At 36.3% G+C, this 21,147-nt stretch overlaps 1 protein-coding gene across 1 annotated transcript; it reads left to right on the forward strand.

Annotated features, from left to right (window-relative positions):
* The first annotated feature begins 245 nt into the window (after positions 1-245).
* Positions 246-14,018, forward strand: LOC124370824 (apolipoprotein D-like). The gene is made up of 5 exons (XM_046829124.1): positions 246-377; positions 1,769-1,905; positions 3,598-3,692; positions 7,299-7,400; positions 13,868-14,018. Exons 1-5 carry the CDS (start codon positions 258-260, stop codon positions 14,014-14,016), a joined length of 603 nt encoding a protein of 200 aa, XP_046685080.1. The 5' UTR covers positions 246-257; the 3' UTR covers positions 14,017-14,018.
* The last annotated feature ends 7,129 nt before the right edge of the window (positions 14,019-21,147 follow it).

Below are 21,147 nucleotides of genomic sequence, written 5' to 3' on the forward strand. Positions count from 1 at the left end.
TTAATGAAAGACAAAAAGGTTTTTCAGACGTCAAAGTACCTCACTAATATATCCACTATTGTTCAATAAACAAAAATAGTATGGTATAGTAGTAATGGTAACAACGAGTTTGCTAGATTTATATTTAACTGCTAAAAACGAAACTTTAGAAATATCAGTTTATTAGATTTCATGTGTTACATTTTTATCTACAAAAATAATTCCAATCTCCTGTGTCATGTATATTTTTGACTAATTTATCACTGTCATTCACAGTTATGATCGTCGTGTACTCTGTCCTGTGGAGCTGTCTCCAGGCTGGTCTGGCGCATGCGCAGTACATAGCAGTCGGTGGCTGTCCCAATGTCACAGTCAAACATCCCTTCAATCTTGTGGAGGTAAATGTTCCACGGCAAACTCTAGTAGAAAGTATAGGCCAGCTAGTAAACTAGTTGTAACAGTTCACTTCTGTGTTATTTTAGGCGTTAACTGAATGTATTTTGAATAAATAAATTAAGTGCCACAAGAACATTGCTTGGGGGTACTTTTCCTTGCGTAATAGAACCGTATTTGGCTAAAATTGTTGAAAAGTCCCAGTTAGACAAATAAATATATAGCCTATATATGTAGTGGATGGCCAATATTTTCGATTGTCCAGAGAAAGGACGATAGTACACTTTCTACAACTGTTGCTGCTGCTTACAGAATGAATCTCAAAAGCATGATAACCCAGCACATGAAGTCTTTGTAGAAATTTTACAAGACAAGTGAAACTGAATCAACTGCTGTGGTAAATAGAGAGGGCTCTCCTATTCAGCATAGGTATTATTGTGGAGGAAGAGCATATGGTGAATTTTCCATAAAGATATCCATGTTTTAATTCTCCTATCAGTTAACCCAAATATGTATTTTGGTGGCTTTTTTATATGTTCAAACAAATAAATGGTTCAATAATTTTAAAAAATGCAATAAATGTATACTTCCAATAACATTAAAATTACTGATCATGTGATATATTACTGCTACATGCTAGAGAATTACATTGCTTGTACCGGCAAATATTTCTTATTGCGTCATCTTGAGGTTTTCCTTCTTGTTATTTGTATATGATTCTTGGTTTTAATTTAATTTGATATTTAATCTTACGGTCTTCCAAAATAGGAATATGATTATTGATATAAAAGGAAGTCATTAAAACAGTTCTTTACGTATTTTGAAAAACATTTGTACAGATTTAGCAGATTATGCAATATTATACAATTTTAGTAACTTGTAAAAGTTTTAATTTGCCATGCAATTTATAATTGGAAACTTGGAACTTTCGCAACTGGAATCACAAAGTAATTTTATTATCAACGTATGTTCAAGGATACTTAAAAATCTGTGTCTTTTTCTATAAAACGCACACAGAAACACGAAAAAACAAATCTTTTAGATTTACGTTCCTCTATCTGATTGTTTTCTTGGATGCTCCTGAACTAATATCTAAAACAGATATTATCCGTTATAAATATTACGCTGTCTATATTATGAAGGTTCCTATCTGATGCTGCATAATATAAGTTGCATTTGCGTCATCCCTCATTCGAGGACATTGGTGATGAATTTTTATCGATTAACATATATTAAACGTGTATTACGCAAATGGTAAATATTATACATTGCTTTATGCATAATTTTGGCACTATTCAGTAATTATATTCTTAGTTGTATTCAAATTAGTTTTTTTTGATTTGTTGTATTTTATCCACGAACCATTTTTCATTTGTAATGATAGTGTGACGTTTAGTACATGGGCACGTGGTACCAGAAGGAGACGTACGGTACGGAGTTGTTCCAAGGGACTGGGAAATGTGTGACAGCGATGTACTCCCTCAACCCCAACACTGGAGTTGTGGACGTGTTCAACTCCCAGGAACCTGTTAGGTAAGTGGTTGGAGTGAAGTATTTCCAAGGGACCGGGGAATGTGTGACAGCGATGTACTCCCTCAACCCCAACAATGGAGTTGTGGACGTGTTCAACTCCCAGGAACCTGTTAGGTAAGTGGTTGGAGTGAAGTATTTCCAAGGGACCGGGGAATGTGTGACAGCGATGTACTCCCTCAACCCCGACAATGGAGTTGTGGACGTGTTCAACTCCCAGGAACCTGTTAGGTAAGTGGTTGGAGTGAAGTATTTCCAAGGGACCGGGGAATGTGTGACAGCGATGTACTCCCTCAACCCCGACAATGGAGTTGTGGACGTGTTCAACTCCCAGGAACCTCTAAAATAAGTGGTTGGAGTGAAGTTGTTCCATAGGACCGGGGAATGTGTGACAGCGATGTACTCCCTCAACCCCGACAATGGAGTTGTGGACGTGTTCAACTCCCAGGAACCTCTAAAATAAGTGTGGGGTGAGGCGAGTTGTTCCATAGGATCGGAAAATTTGTGACAGCGATGTACTTCATAAACCCCGACACTGAAGTTGTGGACGTGTTCAACTCCCAGGAACCTCTCAGGCAAGTGTGGGGGGGGGGGAGTTGTTCCAAGGGACCGGGAAATTTAAAAATAAATTTTACTGTAACCATTTACTCTTCTGTGAAATAAAATATTTTCGTTTCAATATTTGTTTTAAATGAAAATTAATTTGAGATTCCCTGAATTGTGTTTAGCAACATTATCCTTTACTACGTGTGGTTGCACTGTAAATTATTTATGATATATTTAATGAACGCGACAACAAATTTTCTGTAGTATTTGCAAAACTAGTTGCAAAAAAGATTTCTCCAAAAAATATAAGCTCAAAGGTTATAAAAACTTATCTTTGGTTTCACGCAATTTTCCGAGTAAAATGGTGAGACTAATGGATTATCTAACTCTTATTCAGTGAAGTCTATACTCTGATTTAAGTACGCCCCACCCCTTTTTAAAAAGCTTGAGTATGTTTCTGACCAAAATATGATGTATGTATTTTGTAGTCTAAACTTTTTTTAAATCATCACTAACAATTTTTTTAACTTTCACCAATTCCATTATTTAATTTATCTTGAAAAAACTTAATTACCCATTTAATATTGAACAAATTAAAAAAAAAGTTCTTTGTTTACTTCAGACAATCAAGTGATTACAAAGAGATTTATCCCTATTAACGTATAAAGATTGCTATTAGACTAGTTAATTTTATGATTAATTGTCTTAAGTAGTTAAAATTGTGCGGAAATACAAAGATAATGTACTGTAACTATGTACAATTTAACTCCTTATAACTAAATGTATATATATATATATATATATATATATATATATATATATATATATATATATTTATATAAATGTTGCTTTGTCTATATAAAATCTTCTTTGATCACTGAAGCTCGAAGATTAAAAATTTGTATAATAAAGAATTTAGATTACGAATAATATTAACACTGACACATTCTGACACTAATTGATCATCTTTAAGGAGTTAACGAGCGAATTACTTAACGCAGTTAAAGGACGATTAAAATATGATCGTTCGTTGTTCTCATCTTTTGTTATTATAATTATAGCATGGTACCAGGTACATACAACACACAATAACACATGAATACACAAATAACGAAGGTTATAAACAGTTTCTGTCCACTCATGTTCCAGCAGCTCCAGCACGGCGCGCAGCATCAATGGAACTGCGGTGCTGGAGGACTCGAACAAAATGGAGGGCAAACTGCTTGTCACTTTCCCAATTCCAAGTAAGGACGAATAATTATTATGATTACTGCCAAAACCATTACTCGTTGACGTTTTACTTAAATATGCAGTCAATTACTTGCGACTATTGCAGCCTAATACAACACACAACAGCGTGTTAACGATATACCGAAATAACAATAAATTGTCATAACAGCATGAAAGAGGGTAGATGATAAGTGAATTAATCAATGCATTTTTGTGGTACGCCTTTAAATCACCTTTCAATCTAACAGTCTCGTGTCGGGGACGGCTTAATTAATTACAAGGTAAGAGTACGTTGTACTAGATGTGGTAAAACAACCTTCGCTGAAGTTTCATTTAAGATTCCAAATCTAAATCTCAATTTGTTCTCGAGATTTCCTACAGAAGGTGGACAGACCGACAACTAAACACACAGATTAGGAATTTTGTTAGATCCCTGTGTGATATGAAAGAGTTCAAACGTTCCAGTTCATAGATTAATCCGGCTTCGCTAATGGTCTGCGCAATCCCATTCGAAGGATACCTTAATTTCACTTTTATTCAAGGGGAAGTTTCATGCATAATTCAAGTGTATAGTTTGTTTGTGCTGGAGATACTGCTAAGCAGTAAGCTTCGCTAACGTACAGCCAAATTGCACGAGGTATGATCAAACTCCATTTCGACTATGTAGAAATTTGACTTCATGCAAAATTTCAAGACTATACAAAATAGTTTTAAAGATATCATGCGGACTGATAGACTGGTGGGAGAGAACTTTTGCTAGTCCCTGAGTGATAGCCGTCTCTAACGCTTAGATTACAATCTTAATTTACTGTACCACACGCTAAAAAGTAATTGTAAATAATTCATTAAACTTACAAACAAAAAGCCAGTTCCCTTTTGCATGCGTATTTAAAAATTTAGAGAATACCACCACTTTCGGACACAAAAATGGAGATTGACCCACTCCCACTACTATTTCCCTCCTAATGAATAGAAGAATACAGTTAATCTTCATACTTAAGCCAAAAGTAGGGTAGTAGGTGAAAGGAAAAAGAAACCCTAGCTAATATCGTAAATCCAAATGTATGAGCCCATTCAAGTCAGAAAGGACATCAGAAATTCACAGTGATTTATACTGGCCTAAGTACGTATTGAAGAGGAGTTCACAGCCTGGTCTGATCACTTGCCCAGTCTTTGGACTCTGCAGAGAGAGCCTAATTGCTGGTGTGTGTTCATGTGTTTTCTGTAAAGAGTGATGGTATCACAGATACTATGTATTTTGTCCAAAGGATGTTTCACATAATAAACCAGATGAGTATGGTACAATCAAAATAGATATATAAATTATCTTATGCTTAGACTATAAATAACAATAGACAAGGACGTAGTGAGTTGGGGGAGGTGGAGTTCAAGAAGTCCGGCCCCCCATAATTTTCAATGTTTAAATTACTATTTAAGTAAACGATTTTAATTATTTAAATAATTCAGTATTACTGACATGTACTGCTGAAAGATCGTTCTCAACAAGGAGGAAACGGGTCAAGAACTTTTTAAGGAACAAAATGGAGCCTTACTCTCTGTCCACTACGAGAAAATATTAGTTGCCTGGAGCCCTCCCCCCAACAGTTATTCCTGTCTACGTTCTTGACAACAGGAATTACGTCTATTAATTCCATTAAATTAACAAATTTTATATATTATTATTAGGAATAAGGTTATCTTGAATATCATTAAACATTGAGAGGTCATTCAATGTAACTGACAAAGTACGGCTGTTGCAATGTGTACACACTAAGTGGTGGGTTTCAATGATTCTCAGCCTAGCTTCATGGTTGGATATCCACCATCATAGAGCTTATTTTTCTCTATGTAGAAATTAAGTTTCATGCAAAATTTAAGCCTACAAATGAGAAGATTTATCTCGAAATTTTAATTGAGTTAGGTTCCATAGCAGTAACTATTATATTCTATCCCTCAATTTGGCCAATGGTTCATTCTATTTCTTCCGTACCTGTTTAATCGAGGATGGATGCTGATGATCTCGAGGGGTGGTTTAAGCTATTAAAATTTTATCTTATTCTCTTTCCCAAGGTGTGGATAAGTTTTGTCTTTACCAAATTACAGAGGGAGACCAAACCCAGATGCCATATTTGAAAGAAAATATGAACATATATGTCGGATGGGATAATCAATAAATTACACTAGAGGTTGTTCTGCTCAAAGGTTGCTTCAGGCATTTATGTTTTACGCAACCTTTCAAAATTTTGTTCCACGGATGTATTGAAAACGGCTTATTTTGGTCTCATACATCCACATTTATCTTACGGCCTTAGGCTGTGGGGAAGTTGTTCTAAATACAAATTCGAAAGATTATTTAGAACAAAAAAAGAAAGCGATCAGAATGAATTCTTTCAAAACTGAATCCTAGAGAGTCGTGTAAAGGATCCTTCAGGGAGCTTGGATTGCTGACTTTACCCTGTCTCTATATTCTCGAGGTCGCCCTGTACTGTCGACTAAAATGCCAGTTGGTGCAGGGCAGGGACGTCCATCACTATGAAACAAGAGAGGCAGGGACAAACTTTCGAACCGAGCAACACAGGACAACAGCATTCGGACATTTGCCATCCCAGGTTGGCGTCACAATCATCAACAGGCTCCCTGAGGAAATTAAACATCTCGACGATCCCAAAACATTCAAATCTCGACTAAAACGCCTCTTGGTGTTAAAGGCATTTTAATCCGTTGAAGAGTTCATGATGGGCCGCTGGGATGAAAATCCTTGAAATTATCAACAAACAATTTTCCCAGTCCTGATGTTCAGTTACCATGGAATTCCAAACACTTGTTAACTGCCTTGTTTATTGACTCTCACATTTAAGTATTGTGTGTTTAATACCTCAAATGTTGACGCATGCAATGCAATTGTGAAATTGTTGTTGATGCAATAAAGAATATTATTATTATTATTATCACTAGAGACATTACACGATCTGAGGAACCCAGAAGACCGTGGTCACCTTACACTGAGTGACGTTTGGAAAATTACTCTAAGACGTATTTTAACAGTTTATACTAAAGGATGTGTGGACAGAAAAAAGTTAACCAAACGCTACTTCTCAATTTTAAACTGACATTATAGTAACGCTTAATAACTAAGAGTTGTATTTTTAATTTTAAAATTAAAAGTAACTTATGTTCAAAGTGGTGTGAGCTTAAAACATTTCATTCATTAAAAGAAATTTATCAATCATTAATCAATCGAAAACTCTTAAAATCTAGAACGTGACTCGTAGATATAAACTACCTGCGACAAAAGGGTTCTGCGCTACACGCTTCCAGAGTTCCATGTTTAATCTCATGAAAGTATTTCTGTTTAATTTAAAACAGGTGATTATTGAAAACATATGCGTTCTCTGGCTGTTATGTTCTATCCACTAACCAACTTGAAATCAGTTTATTTCTTTATGATGGTTTACATTCATGCTTACGTATGAATAGTTTTTAAGATTTAATAGTTGTAGAAACATAAACTTCAAAATTGTTTTACAGGTTTGTTTCATACGTTAAGTACGTATATTAGTACGTAATAGTGAAACTATTACTCTAATTCTAATTTCATAACTGCTATTTAATTGTTGCAGTTATTCAAAGGATTACATCGAAATACTGGGTGTTGGATACTGATTACTCCAACTGGGCAGTGGTGTGGTCTTGTTTCAGTTTAGGGTCCCTGGCACACTCAGGTAAGTACCATTATTCTGTAAATACTGGGTGTTGGATACTGATTACTCCAACTGGGCAGTGGTGTGGTCCTGTTTCAGTTTAGGGTCCCTGGCACACTCAGGTAAGTACAATTATTCTGTAAATACTGGGTGTTGGATACTGATTACTCCAACTGGGCAGTGGTGTGGTCCTGTTTCAGTTTAGGGATCCCTGGCACACTCAGGTAAGTACCATTATTCTGTAAATACTGGGTGTTGGATACTGATTACTCCAACTGGGCAGTAGTGTGGTCCTGTTTCAGTTTAGGGTCCCTGGCACACTCAGGTAAGTACCATTATTATGGTAAATACTGGGTGTTGGATACTGATTACTCCAAACTGGGGCAGTTAGTATGGCCCTGTTTCAGTTTAGGGTCCCTGGCACACTCAGGTAAGTACAATTATTCTATAAATACTGGGTGTTGGATACTGATTACTCCAACTGGGCAGTAGTATGGCCCTGTTTCAGTTTAGGGTCCCTGGCACACTCAGGGTAAGTACAATTATTCTGTAAATACTGGGTGTGTTGGATACTGATTACTCCAACTGGGCAGTAGCATGGCCCTGTTTCAGTTTAGGGTCCCTGTGCACACTCAGGTAAGTACAATTATTCTGTAAATACTGGGTGTTGGATACCGATTACTCCAACTGGGCAGTAGTGTGGTCCTGTTTTCAGATTAGGATCCCTGGCACACTCAGGTAAGTACAATTATTTTGTAAATACTGGGTGTTGGATACTGATTACTCCAACTGGGCAGTAGTAGTATGGCCCTGTTTCAGTTTAGGATCCCTGGCACACTCGGGTAAGTACAATTATTCTGTAAATACTGGGTGTTGGATACTGATTACTCCAACTGGGCAGTAGTATGGCCCTGTTTCAGTTTAGGGTCCCTGGCACACTCAGGTAAGTACAATTATTCTGTAAATACTGGGTGTTGGATACTGATTACTCCAACTGGACAGTTAGTATGGACCCCTGTTTCAGTTTAGGGTCCCTGGCACACTCAGGTAAGTACAATTATTCTGTAAATAACTGGGTGTTGGATACTGATTACTCCAACTGGGCAGTAGTGTGGTCCTGTTTCAGTTTAGGATCCCTGCCACACTCAGGTAAGTACCATTATTATGTAAATACTGGGTGTTGGATACTGATTACTCCAACTGGGCAGTAGTGTGGTCCTGTTTCAGTTTAGGGTCCCTGGCACACTCAGGTAAGTACCCATTATTATGTAAATACTGGGTGTTGGATACTGATTACTCCAACTGGGCAGTAGTATGGCCCTGTTTCAGTTTAGGGTCCCTGGCACACTCAGGGTAAGTACAATTATTCTATAAATAACTGGGTGTTGGATACTGATTACTCCAACTGGGCAGTAGTATGCCCTGTTTCAGTTTAGGGTCCCTGGCACACACTCAGGTAAGTACAGATTATTCTGTAAATACTGGGTGTTGGATACTGATTACTCCAACTGGGCAGTAGCATGGTCCTGTTTCAGTTTAGGGTCCCTGGCACACTCAGGTAAGTACAATTATTCTGTAAAATTACTGGGTGTTGGATACCGATTACTCCAACTGGGCAGTAGTGTTGGTCCTGTTTCAGATTTAGGATCCCTGGCACACTCAGGTAAGTACAATTATTTTGTAAATACTGGGTGTTGGATACTGATTACTCCAACTGGGCAGTAGTATGGCCCTGTTTCAGTTTAGGATCCCTGGCACACTCGGGTTAAGTACAATTATTCTGTAAATACTGGGTGTTGGATACTGATTACTCCAACTGGGCAGTAGTATGGCCCTGTTTCAGTTTAGGGTCCCTGGCACACTCAGGTAAGTACAATTATTCTGTAAATACTGGGTGTTGGATACTGATTACTCCAACTGGACAGTAGTATGGCCCTGTTTCAGTTTAGGGTCCCTGGCACACTCAGGTAAGTACAATTATTCTGTAAATTACTGGGTGTTGGATACTGATTACTCCAAACTGGCAGTAGTATGGCCCTGTTTCAGTTTAGGGTCCCTGGCAAACTCAGCTTAAGTACCATTATTCTGTAAATACTGGGTGTTGGATACTGATTACTCCAACTGGGCAGTAGTTTGGTCCTGTTTCAGTTTAGGGTCCCTGGCACACTCAGCTAAGTACTTTTATTCTGTAAATATGGGTGTTGGATACTGATTACTCCAACTGGGCAGTGTAGTTTGGCCCTGTTTCAGTTTAGGGTCCCTGGCACACTCAGGTAAGTACAATTATTCTGTAAATACTGGGTGTTGGATACTGATTACTCCAACTGGGCAGTAGAATGGCCCTGTTTCAGTTTAAGGTCCCTGGCACACTTAGGTAAGTACAATTATTCTGTAAATACTGGGTGTTGGATACTGATTACTCCAACTGGGCAGTAGTGTGGTCCTGTTTCAGATTTAGGATCCCTGGCACACTCAGGTAAGTACAATTTTTCTATAAAATACTGGGTATTGGATACCGATTACTCCAACTGGGCAGTGGTGTGGTCCTGTTTCAGTTTGGGGTCCCTGGCACAACTCAGATAAGTACCATTATTCTGTATATACTGGGTGTTGGATACTGATTACTCCAACTGGGCAGTGGTGTGGTCCTGTTTAAGTTTTGGATCCCTGGCACACTCAGGTAAGTACAATTATTCTATAAATACTGGGTGTTGGATACCGATTACTCCAACTGGGCAGTAGTGTGTGGTCCTGTTTCAGTTTGGGGTCCCTGGCACAACTCAGCTAAGTACCATTATTCTGTAAATACTAGGGTGTTGGATACTGATTTACTCCAACTGGGCAGTGGTGTGGTCCTGTTTCAGTTTGGGGTCCCTGGGCACACTCAGCTAAGTACCATTATTCTGTAAATACTGGGTGTTGGATACTGATTACTCCAACTGGGCAGTGGTGTGGTCCTGTTTCAGTTTGGGGTCCCTGGCACACTCAGCTAAGTACCATTATTCTGTAAAATACTGGGTGTTGGATACTGATTACTCCAACTGGGCAGTGTGTGTGTCCTGTTTTCAGTTTGGGGTCCCTGGCACTTCTCAGCTAAGTACCATTATTCTGTAAATACTGGGTGTTGGATACTGATTACTCCAACTGGGCAGTGGTGTGGTCCTGTTTCAGTTTGGGGTCCCTGGCACACTCAAATAAGTACCATTATTCTGTAAATACTGGGTGTTGGATACTGATTACTCCAACTGGGCAGTAGTGTGGTTCCTGTTTCAGTTTGGGGCCCCTGGCTCACTCAGATAAGTAACATTATTCTGTAAATACTGGGTGTTGGATACTGATTACTCCAACTGGGCAGTGGTTGTGGTCCTGTTTCAGTTTGGGTCCCTGGCACACTCAGCTAAGTACCATTATTCTGTAAATACTGGGTGTTGGATACTCATTACTCCAACTGGGCAGTAGTATGGTACTGTTTCAGCTTAAGGTCCCTTGGCACACTCAGGTATAAGTACCATTATTCTGTAAATTACTGGGTGTTGGATACTGATTACTCCAACTGGGCAGTGGTGTGTGGTCCTGTTTCAGTTTGGGGCCCCTGGCTCACTCAGATATGTACCAATTATTCTGTAAATACTGGGTGTTGGATACTGATTACTCCAACTGGGCAGTGGTGTGGTCCTGTTTCAGTTTGGGGTCCCTGGCACACTCAGCTAAGTACCATTATTCTGTAAATACTGGGTGTTGGATACTGATTACTCCAACTGGGCAGTGGTGTGGTCCTGTTTCAGTTTGGGGTCCCTGGCACACTCAGCTAAGTACCATTATTCTGTAAATACTGGGTGTTGGATACTGATTACTCCAACTGGGCAGTAGTATGGCCCTGTTTCAGTTTAAGGTCCCTGGCACACTTAGGTAAGTACAATTATTCTGTAAATACTGGGTGTTGGATACTGATTAACTCCAATCTGGGCAGTAGTGTGGTCCTGTTTCAGATTAGGATCCCTGGCACACTCAGGTAAGTACAATTTTTCTATAAATACTGGGTATTGGATACCGATTACTCCAACTGGGCAGTGGTGTGGTCCTGTTTCAGTTTGGGGTCCCTGGCACACTCAGCTAAGTACCATTATTCTGTAAATACTGGGTGTTGGATACTGATTACTCCAACTGGGCAGTGGTGTGGTCCTGTTTCAGTTTGGGGTCCCTGGCACACTCAAATTAAGTACCATTATTCTGTAAATACTGGGTGTTGGATACTGATTACTCCAACTGGGCAGTAGTGTGGTCCTGTTTCAGTTTGGGGCCCCTGGCTCACTCAGATAAGTACCATTATTCTGTAAATACTGGGTGTTGGATACTGATTACTCCAACTGGGCAGTGGTTGTGGTCCTGTTTTCAGCTTAAGGTCCCTGGCACACTCAGCTAAGTACCATTATTCTGTAAATACTGGGTGTTGGATACTGATTACTCCAACTGGGCAGTAGTGGTCCTGTTTCAGCTTAGGGCCCCTGGCACACTTAGGTTAGTGTCATAATCCTCTAAATACTGGGTGTTGGATACTGATTACTCCAACTGGGAAGTGGTGTTTGTCCTCTTTCAGTGAATGGTGCCTGGCATACTCAGGTAAGTGCTATAATACTCTACGTGTAATCATTTTACTACTTGTTTAAAAGCAGTAAGTATGATGAAAAGTACTAAATATGTAAATATATCTAAGGAAATACATAACATTTATAGGTTACACAATTGAGATAATTAATAAAATAGTTGCAATTATGTAGGAAAAACACAAAGTTTGTACTAATTATTTATTTAAAGGGTATACCTAATGCTAGTGTATATGAATAATGCGCATAGTCAAACTATTAGAGTCAATAATTCCTAACTTATAACCATATAATAGCTAAATGGAAGTGTAAAATGGATATCGATTCCAGGGCGTTTCTGGTTTTGGTTAAATCGGAAGACTGTTGAAATCCTCTTTTCTCCACCTAGACAGTTTTACAAGAATATACAATACAATAAGTTTATCTGGACGACAGGGACAGGAAGATTCAAGCATACAATGACCAAGAGTTCTTTAAAATCCAATCTCTAAATTGGTGGATATATACTTTATATACATTTTTGTGCAATGTAATAGTTTGACACGGTGCATTATTGTAAGTTATTTTAGACTGAAAAGAAATCTCGTAAAATTCGCCCTCGTTTACACGAGTAACTACAGCCCAAAATAGTAGGTGTTCAACGCTTGATGTTTTTGAATTTATCAATTCTATTTGAAACAGAATTCTTATTGTTTACTATCTTAACTTTATTTTAATTTATTTCAACGGACATATTCAATTTTACATTAATATTTAGACTTAAAACGTATTAATAACAATACTGGAACAGCTTAATAACAATAAGTAGACAACAAATAATAACAACTTTGACTTTGATGTACAATATAAAGTACTAAGCTTTATTAAAACCTCGTACTTGAAAGATATTTTACAGATATAAAGTGAACTTCCTTTAAGTCAATGACGTTTGAATAATTAAGTCAAAATGAGATTTTGATGTAATTAACTTTGTCTCTTGTAACTATAAATATGCTACTGTATTTTTTAATAAAGTATCTTAAATCATATTTCATTATACACATTGAAAGTAAACTTTGTTATTTTACTGATAAAGATTTTAAAGTATGAATAGTAAAATGTAATATACTACACGAAATTTTAGTAAATAGAACTATGATAATTGCAGAACAGCCAATCAATAACATTCTGAACAGTCTATACGTATTCTAACCTATAAAATGTAGTTATGAGTAAGTAGTTTAAATTGTATTAAAATAGTTATTGATAGTAACACTTGTATTCTTTTTACACAAGTTTTAGTGGAAACCATTTTGTTTATATAAAAAAAATGCACCACTAAAGCGTATAAAAAACCAAACTAAAGCATAATTTCACGAATCTTTTTAATTTGTTTCATTATTCCAATATGTTCTATGTTTAGTTATTAAACACAGCTTGTCGTTCTACATAATGTATACGTGATTTAATATGTGGAATTAATTTTAAGTACAGTGAGATCACTGTTACCATTTATTGTTGTGCTTGGCGTGGCGTTTGAGCTGAGTAATCTGATGTAAGCCCGGTGTGTCTAAGCCACAAAGTTTCTAGATAGCTGTGTATTGTATTGTATTGTATTACGGTTGATGTGGTTAATGGACATCCCTGACGCTGACGAAACCTTACAGTGTTGTAAAGCCTCCTTGAGGGGCATTGAACCCTGGAGTCCAGTTAGTATGGACTCTCACTACGTTAAGGTGAACTGCACATCACACATCGGAATATAATGTGATTGTTCAACTTGTTCGTATACTGCATTAATGCGCAGGAAATACATAAATTATTCGCAAATAAATTTATAATATGTGCAATGATTTGAGATCTGTTTGTGGTTCTGTTGTGTAAATAGATTTTTTTAATTTTCAGAGTCGGCGTGGATCTTGGTCCGTCATAGGGATGGTGCAAAGGAAGACAATGATAACAGAGATCTGGAAATTGATTCCGTCCTTAAACGAGAAGGCATTCCGAGAAGTCGGTTCAAAAAGACTGATCAAGAGAACTGTTTAATGCAATGATAGTTGAATTAGAAGATCTCAACATTTTATGTTTTATTTAAGGCTCAATTTTTTTAATTTGCGTTTCTTAATAATCATTGTTATATGACAGTTACTATTTGTTACTAAATTTTATGTATGTTAAAAATAAAGTCCAATTAAACAAAGTAGCTCTATACATTTATTCACCTACATGTTTAGAGGCATTACCTATAATCGCAATAGCGTGTAATGTAGAATCTTTGATTGTAAGTCAAGGTGAAGTTAGGACTAAAAAGCCCTCTCTAACACTTAACCAAGGTGACTTCCGATCTACCACCAACGGCCGGGCAGGCGGGCTGCTTGCAAGGACAGGATCGCTCAGCGGTCACCCATCCAAGCAGCAGCCACGCTCGACGTTGCTTGATTCGGTTATCTCGCGATAACCGCCGTACTCGCTACACTACGCCATTAGTATAGTGTACACACACCATGAGTGTATTAGTTATAGCTTACATGAGATATAAATGATTTATTCGACGAGTTGTGCTGGGGTCCGGGGATTAGTTCAGTTAATTCTTAAATCTTACGCTAGCATTTCGCTGAAACAACCAAGTGTGCAAGTACGGTTGTTAATAATGACTGCGCTAGGTTCTCGATTTTCTCCTTCTTACCTTAGGTCACTGATCTGTGCCATGGTTTGTCTTCAACCAAACACACAAATTATACATTTTTCCGTCTAAAAATTAAGAGATTCAAGTACGAAGGGCAGAACATTTCAGGTTGTAATCAAATAGAATAATAGGACCCTTAAAGATGCATGTTTTAGCCCTAAAGGTAATTCAATCCTAAAAATATAAAAAGGTTAGTTTTAAGAAGAAGAAATTACAGCAGTTAAGCCCATGTTCAGGGGTTATTTGTCAACTTCAACCAATGTACAGCAATAGTAATTTGGTTGAAGATTAAATGAGTCACACTTTCAGCGCCTGTACAGATTTTCAATATTAGCAGAATATGATATTGAATGCAATTTACAAATGAGAACAATATTTACTGTAATTAATAAACTTGTAAAGTATTATATTAAAGAAAAATGTCAACAATCAAAACTACAATTTTACTTAATTTTGGAGGACATAGCAATAACAAAACTGTGCGTTATCTATGACTTAAAATTCAAACTTAAATTTAAGAAGTAATGTTTCCTGGTTTATGTTAAATATATTGAGTTTGTACAGTCCTTGATAAATTATTGTAACTTCTATTCAAGACGTGTACATAAAATGTTAGTTGGTAATAGTGTTCCAAAATGGATTGTACTAAAGTATTATTTCAAAGCAGCATTACTTAGGAATTACTTTCTACATTTTTTAATGATGAGAAATAATATTTTACTGTTATTCAAATATAGTATAGAATATTATTACAATGTAAAAATGCATGTATTAATAATTTATTAAGTCTCTCTACAAGCCACACTGTAATACGATATGACGATCAATTTTGATGGACAGTAGACTTGCTGTACATGGTGACTGTATGATATCAACAACACACTTCAGACAAACGATGTGCCACAGAGGAACAGAACATTGTTGTACGTTGATGCAAGAACCGTGTCAAAGCAGGAATGTAATCTTTGACATACTCCTAACTGCTGGCTGTCTGATCTCAACAACATACTTCAGACAAACGATGTGCCACAGAGGAACAGAACATTGTTGTACGTTGATGCAAGAACCGTGTCAAAGCAGGAATGTAATCTTTGACATACTCCTAACTGCTGGCTGTCTGATCTCAACAACACACTTCAGACAAACGATGTGCCACAGAGGAACAGAACAATGTTGTACGTTGATGCAAGAACCGTGTCAAAGCAGGAATGTAATCTTTGACATACTCCTAACTGCTGGCTGTCTGATCTCAACAACACACTTCAGACAAACGATGTGCCACAGAGGAACAGAACATTGTTGTACGTTGATGCAAGAACCGTGTCAAAGCAGGAATGTAATATTTGACATACTCCTAACTGCTGGCTGTCTGATCTCAACAACACACTTCAGACAAACGATGTGCCACAGAGGAACAGAACAATGTTGTACGTTGATGCAAGAACCGTGTCAAAGCAGGAATGTAATCTTTGACATACTCCTAACTGCTGGCTGTCTGATCTCAACAACACACTTCAGACAAACGATGTGCCACAGAGGAACAGAACAGTGTTGTACGTTGATGCAAGAACCGTGTCAAAGCAGGAATGTAATATTTGACATACTCCTAACTGCTGGCTGTCTGATCTCAACAACACACTTCAGACAAACGATGTGCCACAGAGGAACAGAACATTGTTGTACGTTGATGCAAGAACCGTGTCAAAGCAGAAATGTAATCTTTGACATACTCCTAACTGCTGGCTGTCTGATCTCAACAACATACTTCAGACAAACGATGTGCCACAGAGGAACAGAACGGTGTTGTACGTTGATGCAAGAACCGTGTCAAAGCAGGAATGTAATCTTTGACATACTCCTAACTGCTGGCTGTCTGATCTCAACAACACACTTCAGACAAACGATGTGCCACAGAGGAACAGAACAGTGTTGTACGTTGATGCAAGAACCGTGTCAAAGCAGGAATGTAATCTTTGACATACCCCTAACTGAGGTTGTCAGACGTTCCAAGTTTTAGGCGATGGGCTAAGTTTGCTTTGATAGGGATACCCGAACATTGACCCAGGTTTGTAATAACTTGACTTGAACACCTGGATGCGTCATTAAGTAATCAGTCATGCATGTCTACATGTAAAAGTTTATCTGCAACCATTAAAGTTTAAACTAACGATAAAAATGATTTAATTATTAGGTCGGAAAATTTATTTTGTGATATTTTAATTTGTTGATTTAATTTTACTAAATGCAATGTACCAAATTGCTGTTTTTTCTTACATACTTTCTATAATGTACAACAATAATCAAAGGATAGTTTATTAAATATGTATAGAAAAATAAATAATATATATATTTAATATATATATATATATATATATATATATATATATATATATATATATAAATACATTGAATGCGAACGTCTCCAATGGGACCTTCCTTTGGCATTGTTTTCTGTATACGCTAAAATATTTAGAACCCAAAATGAGTTTTAAAAAACTTGAAGTTTTGCTGGAGCAGATTTTAAAGCACGAGGGACTACAATTATATTGCAACAAATATTTATGTATTTAATTTTAATTACATTTGAGGTAATCTTCAAATGTACAATTTGAATTGAAATCTTTAATTCAATATCTATTTCATTCTCAAAATACAGAAGTCTTCAGAAAGTCTATTCTATAAATTTTATGTTACACTATTATCGTAAATTTCTGTATAATATATCAACTGAAGGAATTGTTCAAAATTTTATTCATTAAAAATTGTTTTTGAGTAGATGAAGACAATTCCTTAATTCCATTACGTTCATAGTGTTTTTCAATTTAGCGTTTTGTGTTTATCAACATGTTTGGTCAATAATGTCTCATAGCTCTATAAGAAATATCTAACATATGTCCTGTCATTTTGTTAAGAAAAATGGACGTGTAACCAATGTATTACTTGTTGCAAAATATAAAGTAATTAATAATTAAAAACATTCGTGAGGACACAGTTTTTCGCTAACAGTGATGGGGATATGTTAGAACAGTTACGCTGTTTGTAATATGTCAAAAATATTAAGTTATTTTAAAACCACTTAACAATATTTGTAGTTTTTCAAACAAAGAAAAGTGCGATAGAAATTAACCAGGAGGTAAAAGAAAACTACGGAATTCAATGACAATCGACCAAAGTTCTGCATTAGTTAAAAAGTATTTGAACTCCGTTGTCTTATTATTTAGTCTGAACCATCGAAACCATTATAAAGAATATTTTTCACAGTCGGCAGCTGTGCTGAGCAACCAATCAATCATTTATTCACACCCAATTATGTGCATCAGAGCATTACCAACCGTAGGGTTAATGACTCTCGTCGCTTGTACGCATATTCAATTTTAGTGTTATTACTGAAACATTCTAGGTTTCAATGATGTCAAGTCCAAACATGGCGAACATTGTGGGATCCACAGAACGTTAAAAATGTTGAGTTTTGCTCCATTTTATTTTCCGCTCAGTGTAGAGTATGGAATCTGAAGCTGGAACAAAGTTGATTCCTGGAGTCTGGAGTCCATGCTCGTCTGAAGAAATCCAAGGTAGTCGGTGATGAAGACTTTCAAAACTAACCCTTTGCCTCGTTTTGACATCAGAGACACCTTGAATACAAAAGGGCTCTATCTGGTTTCCCAGTAGCCAAATAGTGTAATCTAGATGAAGAGGTATTCTCACTGTCTCATCAGGTGCACAGTTGTGCACTCAATGTTCCACACAATCCCAAAGCACGGCGAAGAGTTTTTGGATTTATGATAGTCAACGTAATGGGTTTTAGATTCCACCTATTCAAAGTATAAAACCACCCCAGATTTATTTATTTTTACCAAGAAAACAAACTTAACTATCTAATTTTCTTGTCCTTTAAAGTATGTAGGAATGGTAAAATACAATATTGATATAAATCAGACCAATTAACAAGACTTGATTGACTGTGTGACTATTATAATTGCTGTAGAAATCCACAAATCGTTCATTTTCAACATTTTCTTCTTTTAATTTCAACAAATTATTTTCAAGTTTGTATTTAACCGTGAACACTTTATTGTATCTCTGTTATGGTTTATTGATTATTTTATTCACATTTTATTTGTAGTAATCTATATATTTCTTATCTGGTCCATATATTATTATTTAATTCCATGGTGTAGAAACTATTTAAATATATAATAACGTATTCCACAAAATACAAATTAAGTATGAAACTTTCCAACTATGATACGCCAAGCACTTTACGCATTACCAGTTTCAGGAGACAAAATGTATGACCGCCATGACAGGCTGACACTTGTTAATGGCATTTTCTTTGCACGTCATCGAGTTTGACGGAAAACAATATCAATCAGTGTTTTTACACCTTAGTCTTTACAATATTTAATTCCACGTGAAAGCACAACGTTAGCAATAAACATAAATGGATTTGTTTCATTGAATGTATTTGATGGAAATCTTGTGTAAAAGAGTGGACACGTATATAATAAATGCCTGGTAATCATCATTCATATTTATTATTTAAACTTCCAGTAAGATGAAGTTGAATTTTTTCAATTACATATAATGTTTAGAAAGACTGGTTATTTGTTAACTTTAAATACTTTCTCGAGAATATTTGAACTCCCAGGGTTATAATGTAGCCTCTGATGTCAAAACGCTAAAATACATAGTTTACTCTTACAATGATTGGTTTACAAGTAATGCAATACTTAAAAGCAGAAGTATTACTGAAAAGTTCACAGCACCATTTGACTGCCAGACCTAGTACTACAATGGGAGACATAGTTCACCACCAGTATCTTCTGTTGTCTTCTCCTAGTAACCAAACTCAATGAGATGTCCCTTTTGTCTTTGATATGGTCTCTGATATAATTAAAATAAAACCGGTATGCCAATTTAAAGGTATAAATAATTGCAGTGCAGATTTTTAAATGCTGAACTTAATATTTTTATCTAAGTAAATCAAGCTGTAAATATTCTTACAAATGGTCCGCCATCAAGTGGTAAAAGGACGAAACTCACATTTCGGCATAAAAATATATATACAACATTTTTACTCAGATATCGTTAAGAATTAATTGTACAAAACGTGTCGAAATGGGTAACTTAGACTTTAGAAATATGTAGCTGCGTTGAACCATTGATATACGCTATTTACTATATAAAATGTGACGGAATGATTTAGCAATATTTATCAATAGTATAAAATGATAAACCGTATAAATAGCTAATAAAGCACCTTATAATGATTCCAGTTGTGACATGCAGAGGAGTGGATTTGCTATTGAAGATATCTATATAAATATAAATATGCAAATAATGACTTCTATAAACTCCAATAATATGATCCGTTTCAAGGAAGTGAATTCACCGACTAGCTCCATTACACAGTACGTTACTTGTCAAGTATACCGTCAAGTTAATATGTCAAGTAAGAAGCGTTATTACTTATCATATTAGGGATTTGTTACAATTCCAAGAATATCTTCAGTTACTTCCTTAAAGTATATAAGTGTCTTGTTAGTGGGAAATGAAATAGTAACTAAATTTTGTTTTATTATAAAAATAACGTCTTTACTTATTTTCATATTTTATTTCGGCACGTGAGTGGTAAATTAGAGCTTATGGGAATGTGATTTAGGAACAATATAACAGTAATAGGTTCAAACATCAACTTACATTGTTTACAGCATTTAATGAGTTTCATTTTGTAGATTAATATATTATCACTTATAATTGTTTGTATAATTATTTCATTTTGACATAGCTGGCCCGAGCGTACATCCTAAGATCAGCAAGTTGATAGTAAATGAGGCGAAGAATTGTGACGAAAGAATTGCCTTCAAAAGAGAACTCAACTAAAAAAAAATTATTAATAAATGCAATGAGATTAAGTCATATCCTCTCATTCGGCCTAATCCTGTAACATGTTGGAATGAGAGTTGGTTTCCCCTATCTTGAAGTGCCATTTGAAGACCTAGGTAATCATCTTGGACTCATGTCCGTATACAATTAAGACGACTTCAGGACGCCATATTTCTGTTCAAGCTTCTTCACCGTTTTATTTACTTTCCTTATCTCCTCTGTCGGATCGATTTCCGCATCCCTACTGGAAGCCTCTAGAGCCATTGGACTTAGGCAACATGATTGAAACTATGAGTACTTAGTTCTTCTGCCTCGACTCAAAAGCCTTGGCAAAGAACTATCTCCTAAATTGGACTTCTTTAAAGAAATTAGTGTACTAAATTTTAAGAAGAGGGTTCTCCATTTTTTAATTCCACTTGAATGAAGACTCCTCATTTTGATTGGATTTTTGTTGTTCAAATTGCTGCAATGTCTGCCTCTTGAGCTTGTTGTTTCACATTATTCTTGTTGTTTTTAATACTAGTATGTTTATTGTTTTTTATATATTAAAAAAATGGTTCTACCATTGACAAATAAATAAATAACAAACGCCCAGCGCTTTATTGGATTTATA

This window comes from Homalodisca vitripennis, unplaced genomic scaffold, assembly GCF_021130785.1.
Source record: "Homalodisca vitripennis isolate AUS2020 unplaced genomic scaffold, UT_GWSS_2.1 ScUCBcl_531;HRSCAF=2766, whole genome shotgun sequence".
Lineage (NCBI taxonomy): Eukaryota > Metazoa > Arthropoda > Insecta > Hemiptera > Cicadellidae > Homalodisca > Homalodisca vitripennis.

What these genes read in the sequence shown, in the direction of transcription:
- LOC124370824 (XM_046829124.1), top strand. Translation starts at nt 258, where the DNA reads ATGATCGTCGTGTACTCTGTCCTGTGGAGCTGTCTCCAGGCTGGTCTG. An exon ending in AACTCCCAGGAACCTGTTAG is followed by an intron (nt 1,906 to 3,597) that starts GTAAGTGGTTGG and finishes CTCATGTTCCAG; the next exon opens with CAGCTCCAGCACGGCGCGCA. An exon ending in TGTCACTTTCCCAATTCCAA is followed by an intron (nt 3,693 to 7,298) that starts GTAAGGACGAAT and finishes TAATTGTTGCAG; the next exon opens with TTATTCAAAGGATTACATCG.